The sequence below is a fragment of the Cydia splendana genome, chromosome 13, assembly GCF_910591565.1.
Source record: "Cydia splendana chromosome 13, ilCydSple1.2, whole genome shotgun sequence".
In the NCBI taxonomy this organism is placed as follows: domain Eukaryota; kingdom Metazoa; phylum Arthropoda; class Insecta; order Lepidoptera; family Tortricidae; genus Cydia; species Cydia splendana.
Window position 1 is genome coordinate 16,315,605 of NC_085972.1, and position 25,684 is coordinate 16,341,288.

At 39.1% G+C, this 25,684-nt stretch overlaps 2 protein-coding genes across 6 annotated transcripts in view; both read right to left on the reverse strand.

The window, feature by feature from the left end:
• LOC134796171 (G-protein coupled receptor Mth2-like) overlaps positions 1-20,420 on the reverse strand; it is a 61,241-nt gene extending 40,821 nt beyond the window's left edge. The window contains exon 1 of one of the 3 annotated variants that reach the window (XM_063768150.1): positions 12,449-13,142. In XM_063768150.1, coding sequence (XP_063624220.1) covers positions 12,449-12,988 — 540 coding nt within the window. In that variant the 5' untranslated portion in view covers positions 12,989-13,142. Of the gene's footprint in view, positions 1-12,448; positions 13,143-20,078 lie in introns of those variants that run through there. The other 2 variants (XM_063768153.1, XM_063768148.1) reach the window with 2 other exon arrangements.
• A 2,306-nt stretch (positions 20,421-22,726) lies between these two features.
• LOC134796191 (hemicentin-1) overlaps positions 22,727-25,684 on the reverse strand; it is a 92,250-nt gene continuing 89,292 nt past the window's right edge. For 2 of the 3 annotated variants that reach the window (XM_063768204.1, XM_063768203.1), the window contains exon 15: positions 22,727-25,167. In XM_063768204.1, coding sequence (XP_063624274.1) covers positions 24,433-25,167 — 735 coding nt within the window. In that variant the 3' untranslated portion in view covers positions 22,727-24,432. The remainder of the gene's footprint in view (positions 25,168-25,684) is intronic. The other variant, XM_063768205.1, reaches the window with a different exon arrangement.

The window sequence follows — 25,684 nt, forward strand, 5'->3', positions numbered from 1 at the left end:
CATTTTTCTAATTACACAATAGATTAGTTAACTATTTAAAGATTATCAATATTATCATAAGTTAAAAAGTCACGAAATCAGTTTAAAAAGCATTTAAAATATTTGAAAAACCATAAAAGAATATATTATAATAAGCGACAAAAGATCTTGCTGCTTTGAGCACTACCAAATTACCAACGATTTTTTTTGCTTTGGTCAGTAGTCAGTTACTTCACCGAGTTTTTATATCCTTCCTTTAAATACCTATAGGATTAAATTAGTGTCCGACCGAAACATGTTTTTTTGCCGAAACCGAAACCGAAACCGAATGTTCGGCTTTGGCTCTAGTTTCGGCCGAAACCGAAACCGAAACCGAACCTTTTGTAGACTTGTTAAAATCGTTGAAAAAATGTCATAAAACCCCTTTTACACACATATTATGGGGCTGTCAACACCCAATGTCCTTGAAATTGATGTTACTTAAGCAGTTTTTTTTATGGAAATTACTAGAGTTAAACCAAGATAATTCGTCAAAAATTAATTAACGTCAAAACTTCTATGAAATTATGACGTATAAATAACATTTGCACTAGTTGCACTGCCTATGCTATCAAAATAATTGCAGAATTTTCATGGTCTAACTCTATTCATTCACCAGTCAAGCCAACATGTAGATACAGGGTCAATCAAAAACGCGAGCGCAGCGAGCGCGAATTTTTTGTTGACAATATCGCAAGGCCGGGTACCGATCTTCACCTGGGCCTAAACGTCCGAAGTGCCCCAGTTAGGCGAACTTTCATGCGAAGTCAAAGCCGTGCTTCAGGCTTCAGGATAAGTAGTTGAGCAAAGACTCCAACCAATGTCCATTGTATTAAAAAGCGAGATATTTCCTTGAGCGCTGGTGGCCTAGCGGTAAGAGCGTGCGACTTTCAATTCGAAGGTCGCAGGTACAAACCCTGGCTCGTACCAATGAGTTTTTCGGAAATTATATACGAAATATCATTTGATATTTACTATTTGCTTTTCGGTGAAGGAAAAACATCGTGAGGAAACCGGACTAGTCCCGATAAGGCCTAGTTTACTCTCTGGGTTCGAAGGCCAGTCTGATGGCAGTCGATTTAGTAAAAACTAGTGCCTACGCCAATTCTTGGGATTAGTTGTCAATTGGACCCCAGGCTCTCATAAGCCGTGGCAAAAATTCCGGGATTACGCGAGGAAGATGATGTGTTTTCTTATTATTCCTTTGCTCAGGCCCAGTAACATGCGACAGTGCTATCTCATTTACTCCGATACAATTAGACAGTGTGCGCGTTATAGGTATTAACAGCCTCTTAAGACTGCGTCGACCGTCTAGTGGCGGCTGGCGCCCTCATTAGTGGAATTGTGTTTTATAATAAACCAATTAATTTCTGTACATGAATCAGAATATGTAGGTACATATTAATATTGTTGTCCTACTTATTCCCCAACTTTTGGTCTTTGACACATAGTTTAGTTTCATAGTACGAAGTACCATTTCGTAAGTTTCGGCCCGGCCGAAAGGTTCGGCCGTTTTTTGGCCGAAACCGAAACTACAACCGAAACATGTTTTTTTGGCCGAAACTGGCCGAAACCGAAACCGAAACCGAACCTTCGGTCGGACACTAGATTAAATGTGAAGTTGCTGTTCTAAATTTCGAAGCTACTTACTTACTTCCCATCCCAAATTTAAATTTTGAAAGACTTAAGACGAAACAGGAGCTGAGTTTTAAATATTTTAGGTAAATATACCCGTCTCGCTAACGGAAGCGGCACCTAAAAGTAGTGCGATAAGGACAAGGCGAAAAATCCTGCGTAAAAATCTCAAAAATCGAGGTTTCGTACTCCTCTGTTTCCTCCTCCAAAACTTAACCAATCGTAACCAAATTTGGAAATCTAAATGATTATGAAATTATCTGTGTTGGACCGTTTTGCTTTTTTGGCTAATTGATATCAGTTTTGAATGCCACGCCTCTCATTGCGGCATAGTCAATTAGGCCATTAGGCCATTTTTGAAGGGCTCTAGCGCCTTAAAAAACAAAAATATCAAAAAAAGCAAAACGGTCCGATACAGATATTGACAATATTAATCTGTGTTGAAAAAATCATTGCTCTAGCTTCAAAAACCACGGAGGAAAACGAGGAGTACGTTTGTATGGAGAAATGACCACTCCCGTTGGCTCTAAGCCGAAAACCGCGTGATGTGGAGGAGGAAATTCGTTAATGGTAGAAGAGCCGGCCGCAAAATTTCTAACCGACTTGATACCACGATGAAATGCACAATGGTTTCCCAGAAAAGTTATGCTAAGTCCGAATTCGATAGTCTGCCACGGCGGAACTTGCCGAAAGTACGAAAAAGAAGGCCACTTCCGGTGCGAAAAAAGGGGCTGATTTAACCCATCTGATACCGAGATAGTAGTTATGGCAGCAGTTAGAAATTTACATGTAGACACAGAAAAGCGAAGTCTGCCACTATTTTTTTTGCCGGAAGTGCTTGGCAGACGCTCTCAAAGGTGACCATCGGGACCCCTAAATTAACCCATCTGATACCACCATGAAACCAATGCCAGTCGGTAGGTATGAACTCTCATGTCAGGAATATATAAGTCTGCCAAGGCTTTTCCTGCCGAAACACCATGGCAGACGAGATTATGTAAGCAAGGTCGCCATCGGTTACCCTACACTAACCCATCTGATACCACCATGAAACCAATTCCATTCGGTTGGTATGAACCCCCATTTTAGGAATATATAAGTCTGCCAAGGTTTTTCCTGCCGAAACACCTTGGCAGACGAGATTATAAGCAAGATGACCATCGGTTACCGTACACTAACCCATCTGATACCGCCATGAAACCAATTCCATTCGGTAGGTATGAACCCTCATTTCATGAATATATAAGTCTGCCAAGGCTTTTCCTGCCGAAACACCTTGGCAGACGAGATTATGTTAGCAAGGTGTACATCAGTTACCCTACATTAACCCATCTGATACCTCCATGAAACCAATTCCAGTCGGTAGGTATGAACCCTCATTTCGGAAATTTTTAAGTCTGCCAAGGCCTTTCCTGCCGAAACACCTTGGCAGACGAGATTATGTTAGCAAGGTGTACATCAGTTACCCTACATTAACCCATCTGATACCTCCATGAAACCAATTCCAGTCGGTAGGTATGAACCCTCATTTCGGAAATTTTTAAGTCTGCCAAGGCCTTTCCTGCCGAAACTCCTTGACAGACGAGATTATGTAAGCAACATCCGCATCCGTGGGACCGGTATACGTGATTACTGTAGGCTTATTTATTACTTTATGCTTTTACATATTTGTATATTATTATGTTATTAATGAAATATATTTATAATTTATTAAACCTATACCTAATACATTGGGAATTCATTACCTGCTTACGGCAGTAGTAGGGAGTAGTGGGTGAGTTCTGGCTCACTTAGCCAGGCCAACAGTCCCTCCCCCTTTTTTTCCCTTGTTGAGGCCCTGCAACCTTACCTTGAACCCAACCTAATGTCATTGTAGCTCGAATCTAACCTAATCTATTTTTATTGCTTTTAGAAAATATTCTAATAACAATTATCTACTTTTGCAAAGTTAAATGTTGAATTCTTTATTTCACAAAATGGAATTTTAATGTGACTATAATGTATGTGCAATCTACTTAGAAACTGGGTTTAGAAATATAAAAACACACATTTTATATAGGATAATAAGTTTATTCAAGTAATATTCTGAACATATGAGATATAGTAACATCATTACTTATTCTGTGTACAGTGGACAAAACATGCAAGTTGACATTTTTCGTTTTAAAATAAAGATAAACTAAACAGTATTTGCCACAAACCGATGTAAAAAAAACTTTGCAGTTGTTGATTACAATACCATATCTTAAGGCCCCAGTACACAATGGGCCATCGCCGGCCATTCCAAGGGACGCATTTATGCGTTAGAGGGAGCAAATGATATTGCTATCTCATTCTACCGCATGGCTGCGTCCCTTGGAGTGGCCGGCAATGGCCCATTGTGTACTGGGGCCTTTACAATTTCTCTCCATGAACATTTTATGATACCCAACCAACCTTCCGGTTTTCGCCCGAATGAATTAAAATATTCACCAACACCATTGACATCAATATAAATGGCTATCCGATGTCAGCCAGGTTTAAAATCCGGATCTAAATTGATAATAAGCAATTTAAACAGGTGAACAGGTAGCTGAACAAACATTGGCATTTTGTTGGCTGCAAATACATTCGATTCCACGCCTATATTCATTTTACTCATATAGTGTTACACAGAACTCATTTGCTGTCAAGAATTACCGACAATTGTCGTGTTTCTTGTGACAATTGTCATTAGCTTCGCAAAATAAGTACTTAGTATTTGGCGATATAATGGAGTTTTTATTTTATTAACATGTTGGTGGCAAACAAGCACACCGCCCGTCTGATGATAAGCGGTTACCGTAGCCTATGGAGGCCTGTAACGTCAGTACCAACTGTGATGTCGTCAAGTGTCGCACCTGCCACCGTAGTGAAATAGAGGCCAGGCCCCAATTTCACATCGGTGACAGGTGCGACGAATTGTAAAATCACTATCGCTGACGTCACAGGCATCCATGGGCTACGATTACCACTTACCATCGGGCGGACCGTATTCCTGTTTGCCACCATCATTGTATTATTAATAAAAACTTTATTATATCGAAAAAAACAGATATTTCTCCTGTGAAGTTTCTGACAATTGTCAAAGATCTAGAAGAATTGTAGGTAATTCTTGACAGGTAATGAGTTATATGTCGGAATTTCGTGACAATTGCAGTGTTTCTGTGACAATTGTCATAAACTTAGCAAGAGAAATATCTGTTTTTTTTCCGATATCATAAAGTTTTTTTTTAATAATACAATGATGGTGGCAAACAGGAATACGGCCCGCCCGATGGTAAGCGGTAACCGTAGTTCATGGATGCCTGTGACGTCAGCAACAGTGATTTTACAATTCGTCGCACCTGTCACGTTGGTGAAACAGGGGCCAGGAGTTAAGTCAAAAGCTAGTAAACAGTAATCTCCTCCATAGTCCTCTCTAACTTTCAGGCAGTTTTATTAACTTCTTATGGTATCAATGTGGAGTATAAATAGTCTACTATACATATATCCCAAAAACTTTAACGTTTACGTTTTTAAATACAGGGTGACCTTAGCCATTGGACAAACCCTGAAATCCCACATAGGGTTACTTCTCAGAAATGCTCTAACGGTAATTTCTTTTTAATTAGAACAAAAGATAAAACATTAAATTATCAAACAAAAGTTAATTCCAATAATCGACAACAAAAAGAAACATACTGTATTAATCATTGGCAGTGCTTTTGACAATTTGTTTGAAAATGTGCGGCAATGATGACATTTGTCAAAAGTCAGAATCTTATTAATGTCATAAATAAAAAAGATAATCAAAACGGTCGAAGAAAGTTTTAATTAATTTAATTTAATTTAATAATTTAATAATTAATAATTAATCTTATTTAAAGCTGCAACACGACTGATTAATTGACATGATTGTTCTCCCAGAAGGAGGTTCGTGGGGTGTTAGACTTTGGTACGGTCGTATAGAGGGCGGTCTCGTGACTTCAGAAAATTCCGACTTTTGGCCTACCGCTTCCGGTCAGAAAAATGTTCGACGGCCCGGCCAAACGGTGGGAGGTAGGTGGGGGGTGCTCGACCAAATGTCATAGAGGGACCCTGGCAGTTTTTGACGCCGCCATTTTTTTTCAAAATGGCTGAATTTTTTTTTTTATTTTTTCAAGTTTGTCCTAGCGCGCTGAAATTTTGGTCACGGAATCTCAGGGTCCTCTAGATTCGTATGGGAAAAAAATTTTCGAAAAAATCCAAGATGGCGGAAAAAATGGCCCCTTTTGTTTTGTATGGCAACTTTTAAACGGTGCGAGATAGGTGGGGGGTGCTCGACCAAATGTCATAGAGGGCCCCGAGACAAAATAAACTGCATTTAAAAATTTTCAAACGGGCCGACTTTTTTTTTTTTTTTTCAAGTTGGTCCGAGCGCGCTGAGATTTGGCATGGCGAGAGATAGAAGCCTCTAGATTCCTATGAAAAAAAATTTTTTTGGAAAAAATCCAAGATGGCGGAAATAATGGTCATTTTAATTTTGTATGGCAACTTTTAAACGGTGCGAGGTAGGTGGGGGGGTGCTCGACCAAATGTCATAGACGGCCCCGAAACAAATCAAACTGCATTAAAAAAAAATCAAAATGGCCGACTTTTTTTTTTAATTTTTCAAGTTGGTCCGAGTGCGCTGAGATTTGGCATGCGGCGAGCTAGGGGGCCCAGCATTACCATGTAAAAAAATTTTTTGGAAAAATCCAAAATGGCGGGCGACAAGGGCAAAATTCAAATTTCCAAGTAGGTTAAGCGAGCCCGAAGGGCGAGCTTCAGGCCGGGAGGCCGAAGGCCGACCCCGCGTAGGGCCGTCAGGCCCGGAGCTTCACCCCGAATATCCAAGCGTGCCCCGCCCCCAGTAATTTTGGGCGAGGCCGAAGGCCGAGCTGCGGGAATGACGAACAAAGCAAAATCCTATACAAAAAGTGTGTTAAGCGAGCCCGAAGGGCGAGCTTCAGGCCGGGAGGCCGAAGGCCGACCCCGGCGGAGGGCCGAAGGCCCGGAGCCTCCACCCCGACTCCCAAAACGCGAGGCCGAAGGCCGAGCTGCGTGAATGCAGTTCCCCCAAGCGTTCTACAAAGTCAACTGTCTTGATAAGCGAAGCCGGCGGGCCGAAGGCCCGACGGCGAAGCGTCGAGGCTCGCGAAGGCCGAAGGCCGAGCTCCGCGTAGGGCCGAAGGCCCGAAGCGTCACACGAGAGGGGGAAGTTGGCCTACGGCCTTCGGCCTTCGGCCCGCCGTTTCGCTTGTCTAAGACACTTTTCCTATTGGGTCGTGTTTAAGCTCCAACTTCCCGCTTAAGCCCCGAAGCAAAACCAACCCTCCCAACTGTTTTAATAAGCGAAGCGGCGGGCCGAAGGCCCGACGCTGAGCTTCGAAACCCAGCGAAGGACGAAGGCCGAGCTCCGCGTAGGGCCGAAGGCCCGGAGCGTCCCTTACGAGTTCCCAAGCACGCGAGGCCAGGCCGAGCTGCGGGAATGTAGTTCTTTCACGCGGATCTTTTCGTCCTAGCAAAAGTACAACTTTATTTCTTTTTCCCTTTGGAAAACAAACTACTACTACTACTACTACAACAAAAACAACAGCACCAACAACAAACTACAAGAAGACCGCGGGGCCCTCGGGCCCCGCGCACAGGGCAAAATCTAGTCATGCTATTTATTACCTCAGGAGCTACTAACACATACAGGTTGCTCCAAAGTAAAAAAATCGTAATTTGTTATGATACTTTGTATACTGGTTCTAAATACCATTGACGTGTAAAATTGTATTGATTTTATGAATAAATTATTGAATATTGAATATAAATACCCTAATGCATGGACACCCTGTATATCAACTTGAAAGAAAATGTTCAATATTTCTTTATAGTGCGACTCCTTAGCTCGATTTAGTATGGAGGTAGAGTCTGGCTAATAAAAGATGAACCTGAAAGAATGCGGTCCTGGTCTGACCCATCCTAAATCCTGTCCGATCCGGCAGAAAGCACGAAACTTGGCATGCAAACTTCAAACTTCAACATTTATTCAGCAAATAGGCCGCAAGGGCACTATTACACGCCGCTAAAGAAATTTTCACTTCAAAAAGTTTTGAGATGTAATGTGAAACCAAGTCGGTTATTTTAATCAGTGCCAGGGGGTGTTAAAACAGTATCAATAAGATATCTTTAATTTGTAATTTTTAGCGAGTTTTAGCGGTGGGCAAAGTAATCCGGTGATTTGGCATCCATACCAACATTGCCCACCACCAAAAACGGATTAGGGTTGTCACTTTCATCTAATTTACCCAACTTCGCATGTAAAATAAGGTTATGTTTGTACACTAAAGTAAGTTTATAAATATATACTGTATTTAATTTGTATTATTATCCTTTACTTAGATGTTTTATCCCGTTAACTAATGAAAAACACAGCAAAAATCATATTTTTGGCCATTAAACTATTGTAACAGATTTTCTCAAAAGTGACAACCCTAGCCTTTGTAAAATGCTTAGGCGAGCCTTATATGGAAATGAGCAAAAACGGGTAGGCAACATTGCCCAGCAAATTTATTTAAAAGTTTTTACACTTATCGCTAAGTTATTAACAGGGAATGGTAGGATTGCCCAAAACCAGTGATCCTTAGACATCATCATCATACGAGCTGTATTTGAATACCAAATTGACGTGGGCAATGTTGGCGAAAACTCCGGATATCTTTGCCCACCCTCTAAAACGCAAAAAAATGGGTAAAAACACGATAAAAATATTTTTTCTTCAAATAAACTGATGCGTTTGATCACAATGGACGTGCTGAGCAAAAAAAGTAATTACGATTTGTTTTTTTTTTGAGAAATTCGTGTTTTTTTTTTAATGCGGGCAAAGTTGGTGATAATGACCGGTACCTACTCTTCGAAGGCCGCAAAAATATATGACATGCTCTTATGGTTCTACAAATAAGATCGTGTCAGATATTTTTGCGGCCTTCGTTGTGTGTTGTGTAACATAAATTGCAGGTGACTGTATATTAGGATTTTCTTGAAGATTTTCAGAGAACAGCACGTACACGCATTATACATATAGACGGAACGAACGGCATAATCATAATCATTTATTCGTCGCAATCCATGGTATTACAGATCTAGGTACAAGACTTTCAGGTATTACTTATACGAATTACATAACGCTTCCTGTTAATAGGCAATATTTTAAGATAAAAGTTCTATAATATATTACAAGATTACAATTGTCATCAAAATTAATTGACGTACAGAAGTCAAATACGTTTTTAAAATGACGCAAAATGAAAATTAATCCCAATCAGTAAAGGATGAGTCTTTAAACTTTTTTCATTTTAAGCGAGTTTTGATTTGAAGGAACATAATACTTAAATTCGACTGTAATCGTATTGTTTTAAGATAGTTTACTGAGGTTTTCAACCATTATGACCCGTAAATAACAGCAAATCAAATTTAAAGGAGACGCGAGCTGATATTTATGTACCCTATTTTTTGAAATACAATTTATCTACTGGTATACTTTCTCGTGTGCGTATATGATTTAATGTCAAATCAAGCTGTCATTTTTATTTGAAGAATTATACGTGTGCTCCGGTGCAGCCCCAGCGGGCATCTGACTTGAAGAAGAATTTTGAGTGATGTCGTCAATGTATGGAAATTGTTCGAAGGTTTACATTTGAGATTGAATTTCTGTGTTGTCTTTGTGAGTAAAAATATAAATCTTGAATTGTCTAGCTTTCAAAATCACACAATAATTCAATTACTGTCAAAGACAAAATTGTTTTGCTTCTTTCTCAAACGGAACTCCATATTTTGATATTTTGATACTTTTAGTGTCGATTTGTAGAGAATAACAGCAAATTAAAAATATAATGGCATGAAGAGTCGGTACACGGTTTCTTCGTGAACAAATTTACGTGTAATAATAATAATTATAATATAATATATATTATAGTGGTTTTCCGGGTCAAGGTCCGGGTCCGAGTCCGGGTCCGAGTCTGAGTCCGAGTCCGGGTCCGAATCCGTGTCCGAGTCCGTGTCCGGGTCCGAGTCCGAGTCCGGTTCCGAGTCCGGTTCCGAGTCCGGGTCCGAGTCCGAGTCCGGGTCCTAGTCCGAGTCCGTGTCCGAGTCCGAGTCCGGGTCCGAGTTCGATTCCAAGTCCGGGTCCGAGTCCGGGTCCGAACCGGATCCGGGTATGAGTCCGGTTCTGGGTCCGAGTCCGGGTCGCAGTCCAAGTCAAAATCGAAATTAGAAATCACCAAACGTGTACTATGCGTCGTTGAAGAGTTTTGTTCTGGTCATCATCAGCAGTTCCACTTCATCAAATGCGACAGTTTTTAATGTAAATGCTTGATTTTATGATGAAAATACAAAAAAAATCTATACTTATGCCTTTAATATTTGAGGAGTTCCCTCGATTCCTTATGGATCACATCATTAGAACTCGAGCTTGACAAAAATGTGGCTTTAAAACTTGACTTGCTTAACAAACATAACGAAGAGGAAAAATCGCCAAACGTGAACTATGCGTGGTTGAAGAGTTCTGTTCTGGTCATCATCAGCAGTTCCACTTCATCAAACGCGCCAGTTTTTAATGAAAATCCTTGATTTTCTGATGAAAATACAAAAATGTCTATACGCATGCCTTTAAGATTTGAGGAGTTCCCTCGATTCCTCATGGATCCCATCATCAGAACTCGAGCTTGACAAAAATGTGGCTTAAAAACTTGACTTGCTTAACAAACATAACGAAGACGACAAATCGCCAAACGTGAACTATGCGTCGTTGAAGAGTTCCGTTCTGATCATCATCAGCAGTTGCACTTCATCAAATGTCACTTTTTTGAATGTGTATGCTTAATTTGATGATAAAAACCCAAAAATCACTATATGTATGCGTTTAAAATTTGAGGAGTTCCCTCGATTCCTCATGGATCCCATCATCAGAACTGGGTTTTGACAAAAACGGAACCAATCTGTATGCATATACATACAATCAAAAAACTAATTTTCAAAATCGGTCCAGGAATGACGGAGATATAGAGTAACAAACATAAAAAAAATAAAAAATAAAAAAAACATACAACCGAATTGATAACCTCCTTCTTTGAGATTTGGAAGTCGGTTAACAAACTAATATTAGCCCAAAATCTAAAATAAATGAAGTACCGATCACATAAAAAGTAAAAAAATAAATTAAGTAAATAAAAACAGGAAGGTATCATAAAATGTTAATGAAGAGAAATTGTAAGAGATGGTATTATGCCAACCAACAACTGCAAAGTTTTTTAACATCGGTTTGTGGCAAATACTGTTTAGTTTATCTTTATTTTAAAACGAAAAATGTCAACTTGCATGTTTTCTCCACTGTACACAGAATAAGTAATGATGTTACTATATCTCATATGTTCAGAATATTACTTGAATAAACTTATTATCCTATATAAAATGTGTGTTTTTATATTTCTAAACCCAGTTTCTAAGTAGATTGCACATACATTATAGTCACATTAAAATTCCATTTTGCGAAATAAAGAATTCAACATTTAACTTTGCAAAAGTAGATAATTGTTATTAGAATATTTTCTAAAAGCAATAAAAATAGATTAGGTTAGATTCGAGCTACAATGACATTAGGTTGGGTTCAAGGTAAGGTTGCAGGGCCTCAACAAGGGAAAAAAAGGGGGAGGGACTGTTGGCCTGGCTAAGTGAGCCAGAACTCACCCACTACTCCCTACTACTGCCGTAAGCAGGTAATGAATTCCCAATGTATTAGGTATAGGTTTAATAAATTATAAACATATTTCATTAATAACATAATAATATACAAATATGTAAAAGCATAAAGTAATAAATAAGCCTACAGTAATCACGTATACCGGTCCCACGGATGCGGATGTTGCTTACATAATCTCGTCTGTCAAGGAGTTTCGGCAGGAAAAGCCTTGGCAGACTTATATATTCATGAAATGAGGGCTCATACCTACCGATTGGAATTGGTTTCATGGCGGTATCAGATGGGTTAGTGTACGGTAACCGATGGTCATCTTGCTTATAATCTCGTCTGCCAAGGTGTTTCGGCAGGAAAAACCTTGGCAGACTTATATATTCCTAAAATGGGGGTTCATACCTACCGAATGGAATTGGTTTCATGGTGGTATCAGATGGGTTAGTGTAGGGTAACCGATGACGACCTTGCTTACATAATCTCGTCTGCCATGGTGTTTCGGCAGGAAAAGCCTTGGCAGACTTATATATTCCTGACATGAGAGTTCATACCTACCGACTGGCATTGGTTTCATAGTGGTATCAGATGGGTTAATTTAGGGGTCCCGATGGTCACCTTTGAGAGCGTCTGCCAAGCACTTCCGGCAAAAAAAATAGTGGCAGACTTCGCTTTTCTGTGTCTACATGTAAATTTCTAACTGCTGCCATAACTACTATCTCGGTATCAGATGGGTTAAATCAGCCCCTTTTTTCGCACCGGAAGTGGCCTTCTTTTTCGTACTTTCGGCAAGTTCCGCCGTGGCAGACTATCGAATTCGGACTTAGCATAACTTTTCTGGGAAACCATTGTGCATTTCATCGTGGTATCAAGTCGGTTAAAAATTTTGCGGCCGGCTCTTCTACTATAAGCGGACCCAGAGGCTAATGAGGTACTTAGAGGACTAACTTTAGTTTAGTAAATATATACGTTGTACGAGTGGCGTGGGATACTTACATTGAGTAGAGTATAAGAAATGTAAAGGTGTATCAAAAAACTCACCTCCTGAACATACCAGTTCAAATCCTCTAAATAAAAAGCACAGTCGATCCCATATATTAACTTCACTTCTTTAACGTCCAACTGTTTCTTGTAAGTGTCAATATAATTGAGAGTAAGTTCATTGTTTTGGACACGTTCCTTCAACGTCCCCTTTGCCGGTATGCATTCAGGAACACCAAACTTCTTTACATAACCGAGAGGACAACACTTCACGTAACAAGGTTCACTTTTACAATCGCAGCCGAAAGTGTGATTAACGCCATCAACTACTTTATTAAACACGTAATGATTGGAAAACTGCAGTCCATTTAGGGTATACACACCGTCCCGCTCAACTGATCCGGTCAAATTGTATCGGTCCTTCTCCGAGCATTCGAGTGCATTTATCGTAGTAAAACAAAACACGATCAGCAGGAGCGTAAGCATTTTTGTAAAAGTTTGTTTTAAAACTTTTTCACTCGCGGTATATTTGTGTTGATTCTTAAAAAAAAGTTTTAAAAAGTAAGTATTCGCGGTACCGGTGACGCGCGCTTTTCGCATCGTACTGGTAGAAGGCCGGCCGGCATCTGGTTTTATTTCACTGAGCTTCGTGGTACAGGCGCGCTCACATTGGCTACGTCATCACTCATCTGATCGGGTGCGGATGCATAAAAACTTTACAAAGAAACTGACACATTATCCCCGCGAATCAAATTGACGACTATCTCTTTCATTTGTGCTACAAACGTGTATGAGGGAAAGAGAAGTTTTACGACCCCGGACGGTAATTTGGCTTGTGGACAGTATATATACAAAAATGCCCCAAGGGTTCCTTACCATTACACAATATTTTACAATGATTTAATTTTTTTCTTGCAACCGACGACTGATTGCCCTGTAAGTAGGTATAGATGCAGTCAGTAGGTAGATTTTTTTATCAGTACACCAAATATAAGGTTTAAGGGGCCCACTGATTAACAGTCCGCCGGACGGTACCGGCTTGTCAGTTAAAACAAAATTTTGACAGTTCCGAATAACTGACAGGCCGATACCGTCCGGCGGACTGTTAATCAGTGGGCCCCTTTAGTTTGTGCTGAAAGGCAAGCAGACGCACAACATTGGTAATCTAAGCTACTAAGCAGTTCAAAAACTTTCGTGAATACCGGCGTCTTTTCTGTGGACATTATAAAAGTAAACGATTTGGATACATTTTTCTAAGACTTTCATCATACAATATTAAAGTAAAAGGTTTTAACATGGCGATAAAGATAAAGAACGAAAATTACGCCTTATATTCAGCTTATTTTAAAATGTCCACGGGAAAGTCGCATTAACCTTAAAGGATGACTCACGTTAGTCCGGACCGTGGCTGGGCCGGAGCTTCCGGAGCTTTGTTTTCTGTGGAAAGCACCGCGTGGTCACTGACCAGGGCGACCAGCCGTCATAGAAAATGATTAGTCGGACGCCTAGGCCCGGGCACGGCCCGGTCTAGCGTGACTCAAGCTTAACCCATACTAAAAAAGTTTTTGAACCGATTGTCACCCCTCGGGTACGGAACCCTACAAAACGGACGCGTGCACTACATTTCATATTGGTTATGGTACTATTAATAAGCGCGTACGTACAGTCACCTGCATTAATTTGTTACTCTTCGAAGGCCGCAAAAATATGTGACACGCTCTTATGGCTCTACAAATAAGGTCGTGTCAGATATTTTTGCGGCCTTCATAGTGTAACATATTATTGCAGGTGACTGTACCTACTTGCGTAGACAACGCAGTTATATATTTTTTTGTTTAAAATACACTGCACGTACCTAATCGTCTAGTATAACTGTGCGATTTAAGAGGAATTTCCTTCCGCAGACGCTCCAGCTGTGGAATGAGCTCCCTTCCGAGGTTTTCCCGAGGGTCTACAGTATGGGGTTCTACAAAAGTGTACAGGTTTTTAAAAGGTCGGCAACGCGCATGTAACAACTCTGGAGTTGCAGGCGTCCATAGGCTACGGTGACTGCTTACCATCAGGCGGGCCGTATGCTTGTTTGTCACCGAAGTGGTATAAAAAATAATAATTAGGTAGTGGTTTTTAAGTTCAATTGATTGTTCAATGAAGCGCTGGTGGCCTAGCGGTAAGAGCGTGGACTTGCAAACTGGAGGTCGCGGGTTCAAACCCCGGCTCGTACCAATGAGTTTTTCGGAACTTATGTACGAAATATCATTTGATATTTACCAGTCGCTTTTCGGTGAAGGAAAACATCGTGAGGAAACCGGACTAATCCCAAATAAGGCCTAGTTTACCCTCTGGGTTGGAAGGTCAGATGGCAGTCGCTTTCGTAAAAACTAGTGCCTACGTCAAATCATGGGATTAGTTGTCAAGCGGACCCCAGGCTCCCATGAGCCGTGGCAAAAATGCCGGGATAACGCGAGGAAGAAGAGGTTTTTAAGTTCAATTGATATATTATACCTACTAGTTAACTTTCTTGGCCAATATCATTTTTGAGACAAATTGCGGCTAGATTATTAGAACCTTCTATATAGATATGTAGATTGGAAGACTGCAATTCTAAATTAGATTTAAGCTAGTTATTAATTTCGATTAGTAGTATTTGGCGCAATGTTTGATGTTTACGTAATTTATTTCAAATATAATTTACTTATTCTAAGATTCAGAAAACTTTTTATAACCAGATTCTGTGGGTGTCGAAATTCTTAGTGATACTATTTTCTAACATTTGTTCTAGTCTAGTTTTTTCTCGTGATGATGTTGATATATAGATTATTTCTATTAGTAGAGCAGATACTAGAGTCAATAATTTTGAAGCGTAGCTCTATAACACTAGATCTAAAATATAAATTGTGCTCTAAAAAGAGCATACAGCGGCTAAAAATGTAGTAGGGTCAAACAGATCCCTGTGTTATGTCTTTCCTGTAGACACTTAACTATTGCCCACAGGAGAGAAAAATGTGCTGTTCGCGATAACACACTAGTTTTCTCTCCTGTGGGCAATAGTTAACAGCTTGTGGGCATGTAAGCAATGATTTTATCATAGTTCTCTAAATAAAAGGAGGACCTTTTCACGTGGATAAGGGTTAAATAAGAAAATTAACCTTTATAGCCCTTAACTCTTGTGTATGTCTACAGGAAAGACATAACACAGTGATCTGTTTGACCCAGTATCGCTACTATCGCTAGTATAAATAAATTAGGCAGATTTAGATTCTGCCCGATCAATTTTTAGTGTAGAAATAAAAACCGGTTGTATGTAGAAGAATGCGACAGGTTCGTAAAAAGTCCCTCGATGTTTTATGATAAGTAGAAAATAAACAGCATAAGTGCGTCAAAAGCACACCGATTTCCGTATTGGTAATGAATTAAATAATAAATGTTTAGTCCCGGACATTGCTTGTGACTCTCCATAGTTTTGTATATTGGCCCGCCTAAAAGCACATCACTGGAACGTTTTTAAGGCCTGTACAGACCTTGCAATAAATGACATGCAATTTTAGATAATTGCCGGCAAAGTAGGAAAGTGCAACGAATTCAATCAATCCATCAAATACCGCAATCTAACACAAAACGCATGTAATTACGTGTGTGAGGTGTGTAGTGGCTATGAGGCGCTGGACTGTTTGTTATAGATATTTGGCCTGTTGTTGATTTTTAATGAAAGTTAAGCCCTTGCTACACGGTCGCCGACAAGCCTTCTAACCGTCTGACCTTGGTCTGTCCTTGGTCAGTTTTGGTCAAATTTTGTTGGAAACAACTGTCTACACGGTCCGGGACGGACCAAGGCCACGCGGTCTGAAGGCTTGTCGGCGACCGTGTAGCAAGGGCTTTAATCAAGGGTCATTGGTCCTGCGCTTTGAGCAGGATAGCCACTTGATTGCTAAAAGCTTGCTGTTTTATTATACGACTGTTAATCAAATAAATGGCCTCAATAGTAAACCAGTATAAATTTGAGCTCCGTTTGTAAATAATCCTGGGGTCAAATTAAGGTCCGGAATTATAGTGGAAACAAAATGTGTATAATTTGAAGCAGATAAGCTCCAGCCACCGTATCACACAACAACAGGAAGAAGATAATTAAACACCGGATATAATAATATGTGGGTGCCCTTAGTATTATTACTCGTATTTATTATAGTAAAATTATCTTAGGTCTATTCATATTGCGCAGTTTAGAATTTAAAAATTAATACGCTTATGGAAAGCTGCCGGCGTATTACGGCCGATGGCTTTATCCATTTTTATCCACGTGATAAAATAACTGTTACTTTTTAACACCGTGGGATAGAAAGTGACGGACATCGTTTTATCACGCTGTCACGTAGACAAGAACGACCATTATATCCGTACTGGGGGCTATTGTCAATCGGACATCGACAAAACGCCAAAAGAAAAGTAAAAACATGTATCGGGATGACAGATGCTACGATTAGTCACGTGAATAGTTCCATACATTATTTATGTTTCGATTGGCGTTTCCTACCAACGATTGGTATCTTAGCTAGGCCCCCATACCCTTGTAGCCATGGCGTGTCACGAAGAATAAATTCTATAGTAAATAACTCTAAAAATATGTTTCTGTTTTTGTACTGCTCTTGTAAGTTTTCATCCCAACAAAAACATAAATGTGAGAGGAGACGTGATATTTCACATGGTAGGTGCGTCGCCAGTTCCTTTTTCTTTGAACTTGGCTGGCCACCCTACCGCGTGTCTAGATTCTTAATAAAAAAATGTATCTGCGCTTGGTTTCCAATGGGCACTAATTTTGGGACCAGGGCTTATCGATCAAAGTGACTTTAACTAAAAGAAAATAACTCTACTAGAGTGTGTGCGGAAAGAGAATAGTCGTGGAATGTATGGGGCCCAATACATTCCATCAATACATGTTTCCGGACATCTTACAGACTTTTCCGAACAGACTCTACAATAAATGGGAAGAATTGTACATCGGCATAAAAATGTAAATGAATTAATTTATTAATGAATGTATTGATCGGTATTTTTAGTTTTATTTAGTTACATTATTATCAGGGATGTAACGGATGTGGTTTTATCGCAACCGAAAACGGAAACAGATGTTTTCAATTTAGTTTAACGGAACCGAAAACGGAAACGGAACCGAAAACGGTAACGGAACCGAAAACGGAAACGGAACCGGAACCAGAATCGGAGCCTGATTTTTTAACGATGTAGTCGTTTTCCCCTTTCTAGAGTAAACCTTCAGACAAAGTTTACACTTAGCCGTGTCCCCACTAACTTCATCAAAATAGTTCCGAATCGAACTTGATTTCGGCTTCATTGTGCGTTTTTTTACACACTAACATTCACCACACACACTACCGCGTGGCTTACTCCGCAATTTCGACGCTTTGCTACAGGTAGCTAAAAGTACATCCGTTCCATACCAATTCTGGGGAAAGCCATAAGCCGCGCGTGGCGCTGGCGCTGTCGCCACCTAGCGGCCATATCTGTGCTGATCGTAACAGACGCGTTTTGTTAGAGAGTGAGTCTTCAGTACCCAGTACTATTATTTATTTTGTGACACTACACACAGTCAGTAGTCAGTATACAACAGAACACATACGATTTTAATTTTAATAACACGAATAAAACAAAGTATACAAACAAACAACAAATTAGCGTAGCACGTGGCAAGCGGGGCGATGAGCGAATGACTGGTATGAACGTTTGTTTTTGATGTACGCCGCCGCCACGCGAAGCGTTGACATCCGTTATAACTTCCGTTTCAAACATAACGGAACCGGAACAGAAACGGATATGTAATACCAAACGGAAGTTCCGCCTTAACGGAAACGGAACCGGAGCTCCGTAACATCCCTGATTATTATAACAACACTACTACAACAATATTACGCAAATTCTCTTGACGCAGTGTCCGTGAAAATTAACAAAATTGATGTTCCGTCAACAAGGAATTAATATACCCAGTCAAGTGCCGGGAGTTTGGAGCGCCAGCCCACAGAGGACAGATGACACATCCTTGAATACTAAAATAAATGGTATCAGATTAGGATCATTTCCTCTGGTGCATTCTTCTTCTTTTATAAAATGGCTTCTACACAATTTATGATGATTTCGGCAAAGTAAATATTGTGGTCGTAGAATGTGACGGTTGTTTCAGTAGTTGCGATGGCGATAATGTGATAGCTGGACATTACAAATAGCCACGATGGATTGCCGGGTGCTGTTTACTAAAGAATGGTTAAACTCGTTTCAAGATTATACAATTCTTTATTAGTTGCACACTTCCACGTTAGTTCACTGTATGATAATGTAATAAACAGGTTGGCGAAAAATAAGTGCATTCCCGTTGCCAGGGAGGTTTTGGGATATTGAGCAATTTTAACTATGGGACCAACCCCGAAATCGCGAAAAATAAGTTAACCCTCCCGTAGAAATTGGACCAGCCAAAATGTATGAAACAGACAAATTTTTTTTTCGCGTCTTAGGGGTTGGTCCCATAGTAAAAGTTGCTCAGTATAATCCCAAAACCTCCCTGGGAACGGGAAATGCAGTCATTTTTTGGCCACCATGTACATGCAGGGATTGCAGGGCTGCCCTGCTTATTGTAGGTGCAGTAGTTGCATAAAAATCATCGTTTAAATAAAGAACTTATTCGATTACTGCATATGTTGTTAGCACGGCAGAGGGGAGCTGAGGGGAGACAAGCTAAGCCTTTAGTTTTGCTGACCATAAGTACTAATAACATATCAGCTCTACATCTACAAGCAATAAAATTAACCCCCCCTTCGCCCAATTACTTTGCAACAGTTTCGGCAACGTTAACCGAAAGGGTGTCAGCCATAAAAACGTCAACTTAACGCGTCCCCGGTGTCACAGGATTAATTTGACGGACACGTTATAAAGCTGCTGAACGGTAGGCACGGCTGACAGATTAATTAGCAAGTTAATAAATTGGTTTTATACCAATTATTGTGAACGTTTAGTGTGGAATTACATTATTTTTTAATCATAGGAATAAAAACTCTGATCAGCGGGCGCAGCACGGTTCCATTTTTATCGACTATCACTATGCGCGTCCCTTTTGCACTAACATACTTGTTAGAACGTGACAGGCATGGTGACAAGCGATAAAAACGCGACCGTGCTACGCCGCCAGGGGGCCGATTTTTGAATTTCAACCGCTCGCCGATTTCGTGTATTTCGTTCAATAATATCTCCACTACTAGGCATTTAAATTCTACTAATAGATTTGAAAACGAGTGGTCAATACCACTCGATTCCCAATTTCTATCGCTCGTATTTCAAAAATTTGCAATTCGCCGTTTTCGACCGATTTTCGAGTGACGAAATCGAGCGATCGAAATTCAAAAATCGGCCCCTTGGTCACGATTCGGTAGCTCAGTTGACCGGACTAGTATTTTGAAAGATCGCGTGATTTTTTTTCCTTCGTTCCGATAATTTAAACATTTTGTAATATCGCTTCCAGACGTCTCTTATTGGTACAAAATTAATTTTGTGTGGTCACTGTCTAACACCGTACTTGCCCACAAATTCAGGCACTAGGTGACAGTGCAGCCGGGATAAAACGTCATAATTCTCCTTGAGCGATAGATTATTCACCATGGCCGACAGTGAAAACTAAAATATAACAAGTACTCACCAATTGCAATCTAAATTCATAATTATACTGGTAAAAACCAACACAAGCTTTTCCGTAAACCGGAGTCAAGATATCATTCAAGTAAACTTCAGCCACAGGATTGTCAAAATAATACACTTTTCTCTTCACAGTAAATAATTCAGTATTATCACTAGCTGACACACACTTTCCCAATTTCCAATCAAAGTTAAATCCTCTATCACAACACTTGCTGACGCATCTAGATACACATGTATTTTTTTCTCTAACACTGAATTGACAGTTATGTACGGAAAAACAAAAAAACAGCAGGCAAAATTGTATTTGGAACATGATCGTTATCGTTCAGATGACAACTTGCAACCGTATGTTAGAAGTAATCGAACGTAATGCAAGTAGGTATTAGTTCGTCAGCGTCCGGTATCGTACCAAACATCATTACCTATCCTCTGCCTAGTTTCTTATTGACGTAACGTAAGATGTAAAAAGTTTAGATGGAACACTCTTCTGATGTCATGCTACTGTTTACCTGAATAAGGCAAAAAGAAGGGAGGGTTGTGATTTTAGCAGCCTAAGTTGGTGATTTGTCTTTTGGGTGGGTACAATAACCACTCAAATTCATATAATGTTTGTTCTGTGCAGCAGGTATTTCTGAGCAGATTTTGATGACCGAGGGGCGAGGAGGTTCAGCGCATAGAGGGCTAACAGTTCACCAGCATCAGTTTACAAGATTCGCCCCGTCGATAGTTGCTGTACAGAATATTAATAACCACATTTGTCTTATAAACATTCGTACATTCAATAAGTGTAAAATAGCCGTAGGTAATTTTCAGTTACGCATCGGATGATGCGTAACAATGCACATTACACTTATTTACATATTGACAAAGATTGACAAAGATTATACTGGTATCAGTATAATCTTTGTCAATATGTAAATAAGTGTAACGTGCATTGTCAGTTTTATGAACTGCAATCGAGGAAGAGGTAAACACATTAAATATCCGTTTCCCATTTCATGATTAAATAATACTTAGACTGCGTTTTATGACCTAAACATTTTCGTAAAATATTTTACAATGTGGGATTTTTATTGACGGAAAATACCCGGTGTCTGGTTTAAGTAAGGTAGGTACCTACCTATCCAAATAGCAGCTGTATACTTATGTATAAATCTGGGCACTAAAAACATTCAGATTTTTTATGTTCCCAATTTTATCAGTCGGATGTTTCCGACATTTTTTTTGACAATTAATTTTTATTTAGGAATAAGAAAAACTGCTTAGATTTTTTAGGTTGGCATTTTGGACTACCAAGTCAATAGTGGATTACGCTAGGAAGATGATGATTGGCAAAAACATGTAGGTACAAAAATAATTCTACGTCCCATCTATGTGTCCCTTCTGTATCAAATAGTCATTTTTCTGGCTTCGCGACAAATAGGGCAGACGTGACATTCCTCTTAAACATGGAATGAAGGGAGCGGGTGTTATCCTACACGCGTGACGTCAACCTATTTAATAGGGGAGGAGTCAATTGGGGATTATTAATTTTATGACGTAGTATTATCGATCGCGTAGGCTCTTGAAGGACCCAGGAGTGGGGCTGCCATCTCTAAATTCGCAGAACCCGGACATTTGGCGTAAATCGCATGTTTTCCCCCTGTTTTTAACTATTATTTACACAATAATGCCGGTAAAGAATTAAATCGATAAGGTAAGTTTCCTCACATAAAAAGTTTTCCTCGGACACATTTTGAAGCCCCCCCTCCCCCTCCTCGGACGGCCTCCAAACTTGGACAAATCCGGGGAAACCCGGACGGATGACGCCCTACCCTATAGTGTAAACAACGTTATTTACGGTATTTGACGTCTGTCACTCACAACAGCAATACTACGTAAAATGTTTTGCACATCGAAATCACAAAGGAAAACAACTGCACTGCGAACGTTTACGTTCTACGTCTTTTTTTTTTTAATTTTAGGGTTGGCCGGACACCACCGTTATGAATCGGTAGTCGTCTAAGTAAATCGATATGAATTTTTCATTTTTCTTTTAATAAAAATAAGGAAAAGGTGGATAATTAACTGTAAATATGGATATATTTATCGTCACTTAACAGACAACAAATTTGACACAGTAATAACATAAATAAACTTTAAAATAGATCCCCAGTTAGTTTCAATTTTGACAATGGGTGCGACCTACTCGGTCGGTGTATTAAATACACCGACCAACCGGTAGCTTGCGGGAAAACCATATAATTCTAGCTTTATTTAAATCTCAAATAAAAATTCATTATACGTCACAATTCGATACCTCAGTCTACGTGCCATCCAATCGTAATCACTTGCTGTGACAATCGATTTGCGTTAGTTACATCTCTATATACGTCAGTCATAATGTGTCAAATACCGCAAATAACGTTGTTTACACTATAGCTATATTTTTATTAAATATTTTGACTCTTGTTATTTTACATTGTCAATATGATAATTAACTGAATTGAATTACATAATACGGAATATCGGTTGGCCACATCATGTAAAAGTCAAACCAAACAACCATATAGGATTATGAAGTGATGAATTCTAAAACGGCATTTCATCATAATCTAAAATCTAGCAACGACACATACCCAGATGTGACAATTGAATACAAAAACAAAGTTTATAAATTACAATTTATTTTATTTAATGTTGTTAAAATTCAACAATACAAAACATAAGAAATAGAAACTATACACAAAAGAGGTAAACAGTAACGAAATACTTGTTCCTATAAGACAGAATACATTTTAACAGAGTTCGGATAAAATATCATTAAGTACATACAGAAATTACAGAATCATAAATAAAATGCCCACTATTCCGCAGATAACCAAACTACAAATATATTGACAATAGGTACCTATAGACAGGCGCAACGTCGAAAAGTAATTCGTGTCGTAATAGTTTCACTAGATGGCGCTGACACGGCAAAAGTATTTTGTACTGACTAGGTTTTTGACTGGCCGACGGCCCTGTTAACAAAACATTCTGTAGTTGTTTTTCGTTTTGCAGCTTTTCATATGTATTTTATCACAAAAAGATAACGTAAAAATCTAAAAATTGTTTATAAAGGACTTTTTGGTAGAATCAAGTAAGCTAAACATTATTTAAAAAACACGCCAACCATGTTCACCATTTTTTTTTATATTTATTATTTGTCAATTCATCAAATGAAAATAATATGCCACCGTGTCAGCATCATGTAAAAAGTGCCTAGAGTCCCTCCACGCTAACTCTGCAGCGACTTTGACAAAACAAAGTCATCACAAACGTCACATTTCCAAAGGCAATTCCATGCAGAGTTAGCGTGGTCTGACTCTATATTCTGACGCACCGCAATCTTCATCAACTTTAGACGTCTATTTAATACGTAGTCCAGTTATCTGTGTTTATACTTACTTAAAAACTTAATAGAGAAATAATTTATAGTAGGTAGTATGGCTCGCTTAAGTGCTACAAGCTAAGAACGCCAATATCGCATATTAGTAAGCATTATTGAATATACATGTATATTAGCAAAGATTCATTGATTGTGTAGGATGTGAAAAGTCTAAGACGACGTGCTGCAAATTTGACGCCTACACCAGATGGCGCTGTACGTCTTCGTATATTATGCTGTAAATTTGGTAGTCTAAAGTTGACGTTTGACAATTCAATGATCACAAAACATATGGCGCAGTACAGCGCCATCTATTTAGGCTGTAAAATTTGAGGGTTCGTTTTTTCCTAGACTTTATCATCTCTATTACGATTAATAACTCTTCGGTATTAGTAAACTGTAAAGTAGTAAAAATCTGAGCATGTTATTTAGTTTAATATTGAGTTTGTTGAAATGGTAAACTTTAATACGTATATCTTAGTCTATGGTATAAATAGTCTTATTTGAGTTACAACCATTAGGCAGTGAAAAGTGGAACAACCAGTTAATATAATAAATAAAAGCAGATAGCAAGACTTACGTCTATTCAGGTAATCACTACACTAAGAGTAATTTAAATACTAATACAGAGATCTATGTGATAAATTTCTCGTTCACATACAATAGGCTAGTTTCCTATAGATCAATTATGTTTGTTTCACGGCATTGAAGTTGCATTTAAGGAAAGACATAAAGGAAACAAGGTATAATTAGATTTATAATTTAGTTAGCCTTTTGATCGCCAAAGACATCAACTGACACGCGCTACAGCCCAATATCAACCTTCGTGCATTCCGACATGATCGTGGCGTCATATTAGCTTGTAAGATTCTACTAAATAGTAACATAAATATAGGTTTGAAGATGAATGAAGAATAGCTGTTTTAACTCTAGGTAACTAGCCTATTCAAATTTCTACAGCATCAGGGAACACATGGTCTAAATAAGCCTGGTTGCCGTAACTTTGCAACGGCTTCGGCCTACCTTTACTACTATTTACAGACTGACCAACATTTGCACTATTCCTATTAAACCTCGAAGCGATTTCTCTGACTTTACCTGGCCGAGGTTTGTAGTCATCTGTATCTTGCCTCACATCGTTTTCTTCTTTTAACTCTTCAAAGGATCGCTCTTTCTCTAGTTCTTTATTAATATGCTTATTATCTTCATAAATCCAATCGCGGTTCGACAGTTTTTTAGCATCTTTATCTTCAGCGAATTGAGTTTTCCTGTTGTCTTTCTTGCCTGAGTTGTTACGCTCATACATGCGAGAGTAGGTTTTAGATTTTCTAATTTGGTTATCTCTTGCGACGCCAAAGTAAGGGTCTTTTGAGTATTCGATATCGTTGTTCGTTTTGCACACGTAGCTACGATCGTTATTCTGTCGATCGCTTCTATTCGATCGTCTTAGTTTCGTCGGTCCCGATTTGAATGTGGTGAATCTATTTTCGAATTCGTTATTGTTAATCTCATTGAGTTGCGTGTCGAACGCGTGTGCTCTTTGGTGAGTTAGGGGCTTAGATAGCGACAAATGCTTTGGCGGTTCTCCGTGCTTATTAATAGTTATTTCGTATTGTATATGCGGGTCTAATACCGCATACACATTTTCTTTGGCTTCTCTCTCCAGCGAGTTCAACGCTGCCTGTAACAAAGAAAAAATTATTCAATGTTCTGTAAAATTATTATATTTGTGGCAGCTAAGAAATTAATTAATCCTGATCTATCAATTTCATTAATACTCTACACCGTTACTTATACTTGCTTATACGGAGTAACGTTGAGCCATAATTCTGATTACCGTCAACCGGGGTGAATAGGGATGGCTGGGGTGAATAGGGACAAAACATTAAACGTGATTTAGCTGACATTTTTTTTAAATTACTTTTAAAAATTGTGTCATACTTAATCTACTATTATTTTCAATCGAATGATACGATTTGTGTAGTTATTTTTTAAGAAATTGACAGGTAATTTACATTTCAAATTTTGTCCCTATTCACCCCAGCCATCCCTATTCACCCCGGTTGACGGTATCGATTATTTTAGTAGATCACATTGAAGAACTTTTAGACTACATTCATCAAAAATCGCCACAAAATGGCTGTTTCAAACTTTTAGTTTTTTTTATCGATTGCGTAGTTTAATTGTTAAAATGTATT